The sequence below is a fragment of the Notolepis coatsorum genome (genome assembly GCF_963971535.1).
Source record: "Notolepis coatsorum genome assembly, chromosome: 8".
Lineage (NCBI taxonomy): Eukaryota > Metazoa > Chordata > Actinopteri > Aulopiformes > Paralepididae > Notolepis > Notolepis coatsorum.
The window spans coordinates 141,016,460-141,029,261 of NC_140172.1; the positions used below are offsets into that span (position 1 = coordinate 141,016,460).

The following is a 12,802-nucleotide window of genomic DNA, read 5'->3' on the forward strand; positions in this document are numbered from 1 at the left end:
ATACACCCTGGGAACGATGACCATAACTGCCCATACCTTTTAAGTTGGCAGCAGTCCAAGGATAGCCTTATAAATAAGGATATGCCAATGGTTGAGTCTGCGGGTGGACAGGGCAGACCATCCCACCCGAGAATACAAAGTACAGTGGTGAGTAAGGACTTTAAAATGTGTGATAAATCTCAGCGCTCCATGGTAGACAGTATCCAGCGAGTGTAGGCATTTGGAGGATGCATGCATGTATATAACATCACCATAGTCCAGCACAGACATAAAAGTGGGAGCAACCAGCCTCTTTTTAGCCTCGAAGGAGAAACAAGCCTTGTTCCTAAAATAAAAACCCAGTTTCAACTTCAGTTTTTTTAGCTAGTTGCTGAGTGTGAGGCTAAAAAGAAAGAGAATCATCAATTATAAATCCTAGATACTTGTATTGAGATACAGACTCAATCTCAAAGCCCGGAAAAGTGGCGATAGAAGGACTGTTCAGTGGCTTTGATTTAGCATTTGAAAACACCACAAGTTTGGTTTTGTCAGCGACGCGTACAGGGTACATTGTACAATATTAAAAGCAAGTTGTAGTTGACAAAGAGCCTGATGTAATGTAGACCAGGCCACGTGAGCGGATCGGCGCGGCCGAGAAATCCGCTCTTCGCTCATTAAAGCTTGGTCCGCTCCGCTAATCGCTCATGTTGACCCCGCCCCCAAGTCGCTCTCCGCTCGCTCCCCACTCACCTTGAATCGAGCGCTCCCCGCTCCCCGCGCCAGATCGCTCGGCAGTTTTTCTTTTTCTTTTTTGGAGCATGGTGTAAATGAGCTCAAACTACAACAGTCTACACCCCCTGGGCCCCTTAACAATTGTTTGTATTGAGCCGCATTGTAATTGTAGCCATTCTGCAATGTTAAATAACGTTGTTTATCCATTCACTAGCTCTACTAAGCGATGATAGGCTAGCCGAGCCACAATGCTATGGTCGCTGCCATTAACGTTAGCATGTAAGCTAACGTCAACAACAATGGCGTCGATACTTTTTTTAACAGGAGTGAGTGTGGGCGTCATAGATATCTATGGTGGGCGTCTCTACAGTGACGAAGCCTGAACCCTTCTCATTGGTTGAAAATGGCCTTCATGTTTGTACATCGCCATCTGTTGCTTTGGCATTGTACTGCATGTATATATTACATCAACAGTGTTAAACCACTGTGAGCGGCCTGGAGTGGATTGGAGCGGAGGAGAACTCTCGCTCCGGACGTCGCGCCGACTCATTTTAAAACCCACTCCTCGCTCACGTCAAAACGGCCCGCTCCGCGCCCCGCGCCGCTCACGCTCCGATCCGCTCACATGGCCTGATGTAGACACAGAGCAGTATATCACAGTATCATCGGCATATAAATGAAATTTTGCATTTGAGAAATGTTTATCAAGACTGTTAAAATCAATAATAACAGCCCTGCTGTGGCACACCCTTGGATATACCTGCACGCACACACTGTGATCTGCCTGATAGATAACTTTCAAACCAACAGACAGCTTGTTCCGACAATCCTACACTGATAAGTCATCAATATTGCATGATCCACAGTATCAAAGGCCTTAGATAGATCAATGAGAAGGGCTGCACAATGTTGCTTGTTATCCAGGGATTCAATAATATAATATACTACTTTTAAGGCTGCTGTTGCTGTACTGTTTTTTTTTCTTCTAAAAACCTGATTGAATCTGATAAAATATTGTTAGTAGATAAGAACTCCTTGTGAGTTGTTCACTCACAAGGCATACCCTGCAGTGTTTGTTGCGCCTCTCCGTCAGAGAGGACCCCAACCGACCTTCTCATAAAGGACACAGTGATGAATCTGAGGGCAGAGTGATAGACAGAGTCCAAGGATTTAAGAGCTGAGGCCGCAGCATGGCTATAGATTACATCACCATCGTCCAAGACTGATAAGAAAACTGCTTCGACAACTGTCTTCCTACTAATCCAAGGGAAGCAGGCTCCTTTGCTGTACAGGAAGCCAATTTCCTGTCGCAACTTGGAGGCAAGGTCGCCCACATGGAATTTAAATGTAAATGTCCCTTCGAGCCACACAGCAAGATATAAATATATATATGTATATATATATTAGAGCTGGGCCGTTAACGTAGGTTCGCTGAGCACAGATGCTCTTTTTCAGGAACGCCCTGCTTCACATTCACACAGTTCCATTCACACCTGGGAGCTGCCCAGTACAACCACAGTTGACACCATTGGCCACTGAGCAACTCCACTGGAGCAGTTGATTCAAGCCATGTCACATAGTTCAAGTTTGAAATGATTCTTTCTGTTTTGCTCCCGAGAGTGTGCTAGATACTGTACTGTACTGGTAATATTATTTATTTGTGTTAACTTCTGAATAAAACAACTTATTAAACACAAGTACATCTTATTGAACATTATTTTGATATTTCATTACCAATTATCATAGCAAAACAGCTTTTTCAAACAGTCTGTAATGCATTTTGGAAACGGGAGATGGGCTCATGGTGTAATGGGCCACCTGGCCTGAGAAACATAAGGAGGAAAGAAAAAGTAAGGACTTACTTCTGGTCATTATTTGGGTAGAACACACATATTTTGAATGGCTTCGGCAGGTTTTTTTTTTTTTTTTAGCCATTTTAATCTAGATTAATCTAGATTAAATCCAGGATTGCAGATAGATTAATCTAGATTAAAAAAATGTATCTATGCCCACCTCTAATATATATATATATATATATATATATTATATTCAGTGACTCTCTCAACGCTAGAACCGAAAAAGTTTGGGAACCGCCGTACGTAGAGAATACAGAGTCTGGCGGTGTTTTGTCTGCTAATGGGTGCTTTTGACACACTTTGGTCAAAGAAAAAGATAAAAAGATAAACTCGTCTCTCCGTGTCTGAGACATTTATCGACTGCAAACATTTCGGTGTCTTAATCTTCCTCTTCTTACTGTTTAATCGCCCTATTAGTCAGCAGCTCGCTGGGGAGGCAGACTACCCTCACGCTGATACCACAACTCATGGTTAATTAAGAGGTCCTGAGCTTGTCTTGCTTTCTGTTGCTGTTCCCTGTGGGGAGGAGGGGGAAAGGTCTCCTATAAGGAAGGGCTCTTGTTATTACATCGTCCCATCGCCTGTGGTGTGTTGCGCCCGCGTCCAGGACTAATGCAGCTGCTTGAGGAGGACTGATTCTGCTGTGCAGAGGAAATATAATGAATAAAATATTAGCCGTGATTAATACGTTTATGCAACTGAACAAATGTCATTTTATACTAGTTCTACACTCTCTGTCTCTCTCTCTCCTCTCTCCCTCTCTGTCGCTCTCTCTCCTCTCTCCCTCTCTCTCTCTCTCACTCTCCTCTCTCTCTCTCTTTAACTCTCTCTTTCTCTCCTCTCTCTCTCTCTCTCCTCTCTCTCCTCTCTCTCCTCTCTCTCCTCTCTCTCTTGATCAGGGTGGTGAGATCTGTGGGGTTTATGCGCTTGATGTTGCTGAAGGAGATGCACCGTTGTTCTTTGGTTTTGGAAAGGGGGGCCTGAATGTCGAAGAGCACGGCTTTGTGGTCGGAGATGGGGAACTCAGTCATCTTATCTTATCATAGCTTAACACTTTGACTGCCACTCTGTTTCCCCATCTTTGTACTTAGTTGGCCAGCGCTGTAAAGTATAGGGATTTTCACTGTGCGTTGCGGTGTTTGCACTGCATATATATTATAGCTATGGACTCATTCCTGGTAACTGTGTTATGGAGCAATACGTGAATTCTGCTAATAGCCTTGGGAGTTGCTCGCCTGTACACGCTACTATTTCCAATTCAAAGGTATATAATAGGTATTATGTTTCATCATGAATGCATGAAAGGGGGGGGGGGGGGTCGTTTTTTGATACTTTGATCGGCAGTAACGGCTTTCGTTTTGAATACTACTTACGTTGATTGGCCGGATCTATGAAAACATTGTAGGATCAAGGGGAAATTGATGTCATATAGTCCTTACCTTTACTAGGAGGTATCCCAAAAACAATATTACAATTGTCTGATCGCGATTTCCAGTATTGATGTCGATCGGGTCCCTGACACGAAGTGGCACAGGATATGCCTCAAGTGTGCTGAACGCATTTCGACGTGGTCAGATGAAGTGATTCACTCGGCTTGGTCTAAAAACTGCACCCAACCATATACGTGTAACACAGAGTGTGAAATAAGGTTTCAAAGGGTGGGCGATACTGCCACCTAGCAGGATGCGGCCGGTATTGCACTTTTGGGATTTCAGAATGACTTCCTATGGTATCACGAGGTCCGTGGATGAATAATGAATAAAAAAATCGAATAAAAGAAAAAACAACCAAAACCAGAGAAATCTCGGGTCTGGCAGGTCATGGCGTGACCAATGGCGATGGGTCATGGCGAGTTAACCCGAGAAATCTCGGGTCTGGCCAGCAATGTGTTAAGATTAAGGAGATCAATAAAGGAATATCTTATCTTAATGGGATCAATAAAGGAATATCTTATCTTATCTTAACACATTCAGCGCCAATCCTCTGATCCCCGTTCTAAATCATCATCCGGATAATTCTAGCCGTCCCTGGCTCGTTTTGTATATGTTGGAATTGCAATGCCGATCGAATATCACCAGGTGGCAGTATCGTCTGTGTCTCAACTGGAATTGCATTGGCGTGGATACACTTTTTCCTTTCTTTTTCTTTTTTTGGTAAGGGCTCCTCCTCCTGCTTGAACAGAGATTCACATTGATCGCCTCGAAACTCCGTTGCCGAAGCCTATTTACCATCGAAACGTGTATAGTCTATTTTATCAAACCTGAAACGTGTTTTTCTAACGATCACAGTTTTGTGTTTTACCGGACGTAAAACATGCTCTGCAAACACGATCACAGTTTTTAGTTAAAACGACCCCCCCCCCCCCCCCCCCCCCATGATGCTTCTGTGAAGGTACATATGTACATGTTATATACCTTTGATTCGGGAGCATTTGGGGTTTTAGGCAATCAACCAGAACAATTTAGGCTAATTTCACATAACACGTTTTTTCTCGCGATCTATGGAAAAAGACTGGATTATCTTGGAAATGTGCGATGTTTAACGTGTAATAAACTACAAACTACAGTGTGTAGAAACAAACTTTTTTTTTCATGTTGGACTACAAGTAGTGTCTGTCAAATGAGCCACACCATTGTCTCCACAGCTATAATACAGAACACACACAGCTCTGCAAACATCGTGAAACACAGCGGAAATGACCATTTTAAGCTGGCCTTGAAGCGGCAGAGATGGGGACATCTTATGGAGCTGAAAGTGTTAAATAAAGGCATATCTTATCTTATCTTAGGGGGATCAATAAAGGAATATCTTATCTTATCTGGATCAATAAAGGAATATCTTATCTTAAGGGGATCAATAAAGGAATATCTTATCTTAGGGGATCAATAAAGGCATATCTTATCTTATCTTAGGGGGATCAATAAAGGAATATCTTATCTTATCTGGATCAATAAAGGAATATCTTATCTTAAGGGGATCAATAAAGGAATATCTTATCTTAGGGGATCAATAAAGGCATATCTTATCTTATCTTAGGGGGATCAATAAAGGAATATCTTATCTTAAGGGGATCGATAAAGGAATATCTTATCTTAGGGGATCAATAAAGGCATATCTTATCTTATCTTAGGGGATCAATAAGCCCTGATGGGAAACCATACAGTACTGAGCCGGTGTGGGTTTTTGAAGAATAATGCAAAACAAACTAGCGGAATCCAGTCAGCAGAAGGAGGCCAGACAATCTGCCCTCTTTGCTGTTACTTTAACAGGCAACGTTTTACAGGGTAGATGACAGAAAGAGTGGCCCATATTGCCAGTGTCAACAGACCCAGGCTATAAATCCACATGGTGGCGCTAGAGGAAAGGTCACGAGGTCACCGAAATCAACAAGCTTCTCAGACTCGGGGTCATGGATAACTTTTCGAGATATCGTGCACACACACACGCACACGCACACACTCACACACATACATACATACAATACAGAGGTGAAAACAACAATTATCTACACAAAAGGTTGAAGTATAATGACCAAATAGTTTCATTGAATGATATTCCTTCAGCCGTTCCAATGCCTTCAACCTTTTCATTTTCACTTATTTAATATGTTTCACATTAATAAATGGAAGGCACCATCAATATTATGGCTTCTACGGTGCCTCAGAAGGGTCATAGACACACTTACCGGAGGTTTCATGGCCAATCTGGCCATTACTGGGCAGGCCGCACTGAGCAGGACTAATGCATGTAAGGCAGCTGGCTCTGATGGCATCACCGGTCGCGTGCTCAGGAACTGTGCTGAGCAGCTGAACGAGGTCCTAACTGACATCTTCAATCTGTCACTAAGCCCAGGCAGTTGTTCCCGCACGCTTCAAGGCCACCTCCATCGTGCCACCTCCTCTGCAGCGAGCCTTAATGACTTCCGCCCCGTTGCACTCATCATGAAGTGCTTCGGAGAGAGGCTGGTCCTGGCTCACAAATCTGGCCTCACTAGATAAACACCAATTTGCCTAAATGGTAAATGGCTGCATTTATATAGCGCTTTTATCCAAAGCGCTTTACATTTTGTTCCTCACATTTTACCCATTCACTCACACATTCACACACCGATGGCGGAGGCGACCATGCAAGGTGCCAACCTGCACATCGGGAGCAGTTGGGGGTTAAGAGTCTTGCTCAAGGACACTTCGACACGCTGCCCGGGAGGAGCGGGAATTGAACCGGGAACCTCCGGATTGCCAGACGACTGCTCTACCTACCGAGCCACTGTCGCCCCCCAAACACTCCACCCTCTCCTCAGTGCTACACTCCACCCTCTGCCACCTGGAGGACATGAACGCCCCCATGTAGTAGTAGTAGTAGTAGTAGTAGTAGTAGTAGTAGTAGTAGTAGTAGTAGTAGTAGTAGTAGTAGTAGTAGTAGTAGTAGTAGTAGTAGTAGTAGTAGTAGTAGTAGTAGTAGTAGTAGTAGTAGTACATTACATTTACATTTAGTCATTTATCAGCTGAGTAACAATGTTCATCAAAGTGTTAGTAGTAGTAGTAGTAGTAGTAGTAGTAGTAGTAGTAGTAGTAGTAGTAGTAGTAGTAGTAGTAGTAGTAGTAGTAGTAGTAGTAGTAGTAGTAGTAGTAGTAGTAGTAGTACATTACATTTACATTTAGTCATTTATCAGCTGAGTAACAATGTTCATCAAAGTGTTAGTAGTAGTAGTAGTAGTAGTAGTAGTAGTAGTAGTAGTAGTAGTAGTAGTAGTAGTAGTAGTAGTAGTAGTAGTAGTAGTAGTAGTAGTAGTAGTAGTAGTAATAGTTTATTCAGTCATCACACAATACACTATACACAATCATTTAACAATCTTTGATTCAGGCAGTGACTGAAGCATAATGGTTATATAGACCTGTCCTATATTCTTAACTAAATTAAGACTCCAAAACAGTATTCTAAAAGAAAATAACAAAACAATTATTATTCACATTTGTAATCTTCAAAAATAGCTATACAAACCATTTTCTTAAAAACTAAAAGAGAATTACTCTTTCTTAAATGTATATCAGCATTGTTCCAAATTCTCATTTTCACAAAAATTTGAAAATTCTTCCCCAAACTTGGTGACCTGGTGGAAACCAAGGACTCAGACGTCAACCCCTCTGTCTGTAACTGGATATTTGACTTCCTATCCAACAGAACTATCCAACAGAACTATCCGTCACAAACGGTGTCTGAGGAGCATTGTCAAGGACATCTCTCATCCCAATCATGGACTCTTTGCCCTCCTCCCCTCCGGGAGGCGCTACAGGAACCTCCGCTCCAAGTCAAGCAGACTCAGGAACAGCTTCTTTCCCTCAGCTGTCATCTCTCTGAAAAGAATAAACAAGCCAACAAATAATAAACAAGCCAAACCGATGTTTGTCTGCTTGACCTGAACAATAAACAAGCCAAAAGATGTGAAGACATTCAGGCGCGTTTGATCTCAACATTTACATAAACTGGACCGTTTCTAAGTGGAACCCATTCAATATTCATGTGCTACAGGGTATTCATAGCAGTCCGTTTTCTATTAATCATCGTGAGTATAATAACCATGCTTCCTTTATTCCTATCGTCGAATATCTCACCCGAGTTGAAAACTACTTGACAATTGAGAGCTGCACTGGCTTCCCACTGCCGCACAAATCCGCTTCAAGGTCCTTGACCTGGTGAACTGTGCAGCGAGGGGAAGGGCTCCCTCCTACCTCCGGTCAATGGTCTCTAACTACACACACGCAAGACCCCTACGCTCTGCATCTTCTAACTACACACCCTCAAGACCCCTACGCTCTGCATCTTCTAACTACACACCCTCAAGACCCCAACGCTCTGCATCTTCTAGCTACACACCCTCAAGACCCCTACGCTCTGCATCTTCTAACTACACACCCTCAAGACCCCTACGCTCTGCATATTCTAACTACACACCTTCAAAACCCCAACGCTCTGCATCTTCTAACTACACACCCTCAAGACCCCTACGCTCTGCATCTTCTAACTACACACCCTCAAGACCCCAACGCTCTGCATCTTCTAGCTACACACCCTCAAGACCCCTACGCTCTGCATCTTCTAACTACACACCCTCAAGACCCCTACACTCTGCATCTTCTAACTACACGCCCTCAAGACCCCTACACTCTGCATCTTCTAACTACACACCCTCAAGACCCCTACACTCTGCATCTTCTTTTTATTTATTTTTTTATCTTTTTCCCCCTCCTTTTTTTCCTCCGATTTTTCTCCAATGTTAGTCGTTATGCCAATTCCCAATCCCCTTCCTGGTCGCTGCGCACTTACCCCCCACAGTCGGTCTGGGAGAGTGGAGGCTATCACGTGCTTCCTCCGACACACGTCTAGCCAATCAACCGCTTCTTTTCACCTGGCAGCGCGGACTCTCACTGAGAGGGTGTAACGTGTGGAGGGATCACACTACCCCCCTTAGATCCTATCCGCGCTGAGCAGGCGCCCCGACCGAACTGTAGGAGTCGCTGTTTACAACGACCCGGACCCACCCCGCCAGCTTTCCCACCCTCTAATACAGCCAATTGTATTAGTGTGAACGGCCCGCCAAGCTGGTGACAACGCCGGAGCTGTGAGCTGGATTCGAACAGGCGAATCCAGCGTCTCCGGTGTTGGTGACGAACGCAATCTCCGCTACGCCACCTGACCGCCCTCACTCTGCATCTTCTAACTACACACCCTCAAGACCCCTACACTCTGCATCTTCTACACACCCTCAAGACCCCTACACTCTGCATCTTCTACACACCCTCAAGACCCCTACACTCTGCATCTTCTAACTACACACCCTCAAGACCCCTACACTCTGCATCTTCTACACACCCTCAAGACCCCTACACTCTGCATCTTCTAACTACACACCCTCAAGACCCCTACGCTCTGCATCTTCTAACTACACACCCTCAAGACCCCTACGCTCTGCATCTTCTAACTACACACCCTCAAGACCCCTACACTCTGCATCTTCTAACTACACACCCTCAAGACCCCTACGTTCTGCATCTTCTAACTACACACCCTCAAGACCGATCTGCTTTACATCTTCCGTTCAGTGCTACATCTCGGTTATGTGTGTCTGTTGGTCGTGTGTGTCGACCTGCGACCGGGACCCTGGCTCCTCCTGTACGGGGCGTCTGTCAGGCTGTTATCCAGCTGCTACCTCGTCATGAAGGCTGGGGAACACCTGTGCTGCCTTCCAGCTGCTACCTCGTCATGAGGGCTGTGGGACACCTGGCCTTTGGGATTCACTTCTGTCTCATAGATAGAGATTAGATTAGATAAATGGTAAATGGCTGCATTTATATAACAGCTTTTATCCAAAGCGCTTTACAATTTGTTCCTCACATTTTACCCATTCACTCACACATTAACACACCGATGGCGGAGGTGACCATGCAAGGTGCCAACCTGCTCATCGGGAGCAATTAGGGGTTAAGTGTCTTGCTCAAGGACACTTCGAACATGCTGCCGGGGAGGAGCGGGAATCGAACCAGGTACCTTCAGATTACCAGACGACTGCTCTACCTCCCGAGCCACTGTCGCCCCTAGATTAGATTAGATTAGATTAGATTTGATTCAAATGTATTGGCATCGTACAGCACAAGTACAGTACGACGAAAAGAAGCTTGGCTTCCAACCACAGTGCAAAGGTAACAGTAAAGTGTCTCTGTATAAATTAAATTAAATACTACCAACATATCGATGTGAATACACAAGGATATAGCCATCTGGAATGCCTAGAAGACCCTCCCCCGTCCACCATATGCGGTATATACAGCACTATATAGCACTACATGCTATCATATAGAGTTATGGGTAGACTATAGTATGAGGTAGGTACTAGTTATGATTATTATGATTACTTCTATGATTGTATTGTGTGTGTCGATCTCTAACCGTGACCCTTCAGTAGGAGGCGGCTTGGCTGTCAGGCGCTGCTCCCCAGCTGCTACCTCGTTAGGAGGGCTGGGGAACACCTGTGCCGGCCGGCAGGATTCACTTCTGTCTCGCAAGTTTCTGTTGGACAGAGAGCTTGTCTCCTGGAGAGAGTTCTTCTTGTTGTTGTTGGACAGAGAGCTTGTCTCCTGGAGAGAGTTCTTCTTGTTGTTGTTGGACAGAGAGCTTGTCTCCTGGAGAGAGTTCTTCTTGTTGTTGTTGGACAGAGAGCTTGTCTCCTGGAGAGAGTTCTTCTTGTTGGACAGATGACATGACAAATTTATCAAAAGGACAATTTAGCTTTAGCTTCAATAACCTGCCCAGGAAGCGTCTATACTTCCCACAAGCAAGTTGTCCTTCCGCGTTCCCGTTTTGCGCTCTGATTGGCCAATGCGCGTTTCTGGTCATGTGACATGTGCGCCCAATCGCATGACGAACAGTGTCTTAGCCCATTTCCGCGTCGAACAGCCTGCAAACAACCTAACGCCTAGTTTATCACTGGTTAAGCGATAGAACGCCAGCCCTGATTCCAAACTCTAACCTTAACCAACTTCGAAAGATCGCCTAAGCTTAACCGTCCAAAGAACTTGCCGTCACACGATTGGGCTCACATGTCACATGACCAGAAACGTCAGTGGCCAATCAGATCGCGCAAAAGGACAACTTGCTTGTGGAAAGTATAGACGCGCCCAGGAAAGGCCACTAGACCCAGAATGACCCTTACTTACTCTAGTTCCTCTCAAATCAGCTGCTCTAAACTACATGATGTAGGTGCAGACTGTATTTTACATAAAAGATTTAAAAGAAACATTTACATTACATGTTCTCCATTGGTTCTTCTTCAGAATATAATTCCCATACTCTCCATTTTCAAGAAAAGAGTATATACATATTTTAAAAAGAATATAAGGCCCCCTTTTTGTTTGGTTGAATTGGGTTGGCTGGAAATGTGACAATACATAAGCTGTATTAATCATTAATATCCTTGTGTGTCTCTTGCCATCTCTCTCTCTCTCTCTCTCTCTCTCTCTCTCTCTCCCTCTCTCTCTCTCTCTGTCCTCTCTCTCTCTCCTCTCCCTCTCTCTCTCTCCCTCTCTCATCTCTCCATCTCCATCTCTCTCCCATCTCTCTCTCTCTCTCCCTCTCTCTCTCTCTCCATCTCTTCCCATCTCTCCTCTCCTACCTCCCTCTCTCTCTCTCTCTCGTCTCTCTCTCTCTCTCTCTCTCCTCTCTCTCTCTCTCTCTCTCTCTCTCTCCTCTCCTCCTCTCGTCTCTCTCTCCTCTCTCTCTCTCTCTCTCTCCTCTCTCTCTCTCTCTCTCCATCTCTTCCCATCTCTCTCTCTCTCTTTCCCCCCCTCTCTCTCTCTCTCCCCCCTCTCTCCCCCTCTCTCTACCTCCCTCTCTCCCCAGGAGAGTATGTAGTGATGACCACGTACTTCCACCTGAAAAGGAAGATAGGTTACTTTGTGATCCAGACGTACCTGCCCTGCATCATGACGGTCATCCTGTCTCAGGTCTCCTTCTGCTCAACAGAGAGTCGGTCCCCGCTCGCACCGTGTTTCGGTGAGTACCACCATGGCCGCCTAGTTATAGTTGAAAGTGGGGGTGCAATTTTTTTTTTTTTTTTTTTTATTTTAATTTTTTGGGACAGGCAAGGGTGGTCTGAATCTTTTTGAATTAATGAACCTGTACGTGCAATTTCCTGCAATATAGAGCCTTCAATCTTGACCAATAAAGCTGCTCTTTTCACTAAAAAACTCAGTTTATATTGCAGTATGATATCCAATTACTATAATAATAATATATATATATACTGTATATATACTGTATATTGATTTTTCGCTCATTTATTTTTATTAAATCAATCTCCTTTCAAATAGGCCAAGTTTTTAATAAGAAAGAGAAAAAAATATATATTTCCATTACCTGTAACTCTTGTGTCTCTTTCTCTCCTTCTCTGCCTCCTCCCTGAGTCTGCAATGCACAGTCATGACATCAATCTAAAAAAAAAAGTAAAAAAAAAAAAAATGCTGAGGCCCCTCGTCACTAGAGGCCCACGGGCCGCGGCCGTCGTTAATCGGCCCTGCTCGTCTGCCATATAGATAGCGAACGTATTTTGCAAACGAAGTCATGTCATCCAGGCCAGCTGACACCATTATCTAGATAATATGACAACGTTAGCTAGCGGCTAACGCCAAAGTTATATTATTATTATTATTTATAATAGGATTTATTTTACCGTATGACCAGAT

The 12,802-nt window shown here is 44.3% G+C and overlaps 1 protein-coding gene across 1 annotated transcript in view; it reads left to right on the forward strand.

Annotated features, from left to right (window-relative positions):
- The window catches only part of gabra3 (gamma-aminobutyric acid type A receptor subunit alpha3), a gene marked incomplete at both ends in the record, with an annotated part of 316,811 nt that overhangs the window by 251,113 nt on the left and 52,896 nt on the right, over positions 1 to 12,802 (forward strand). Inside the window, 3 exon segments of the mRNA XM_084319586.1 lie at positions 11,961 to 12,071; positions 12,074 to 12,108; positions 12,110 to 12,113. Of these exon segments, the coding sequence (XP_084175712.1) occupies positions 11,961 to 12,071; positions 12,074 to 12,108; positions 12,110 to 12,113 (150 nt within the window).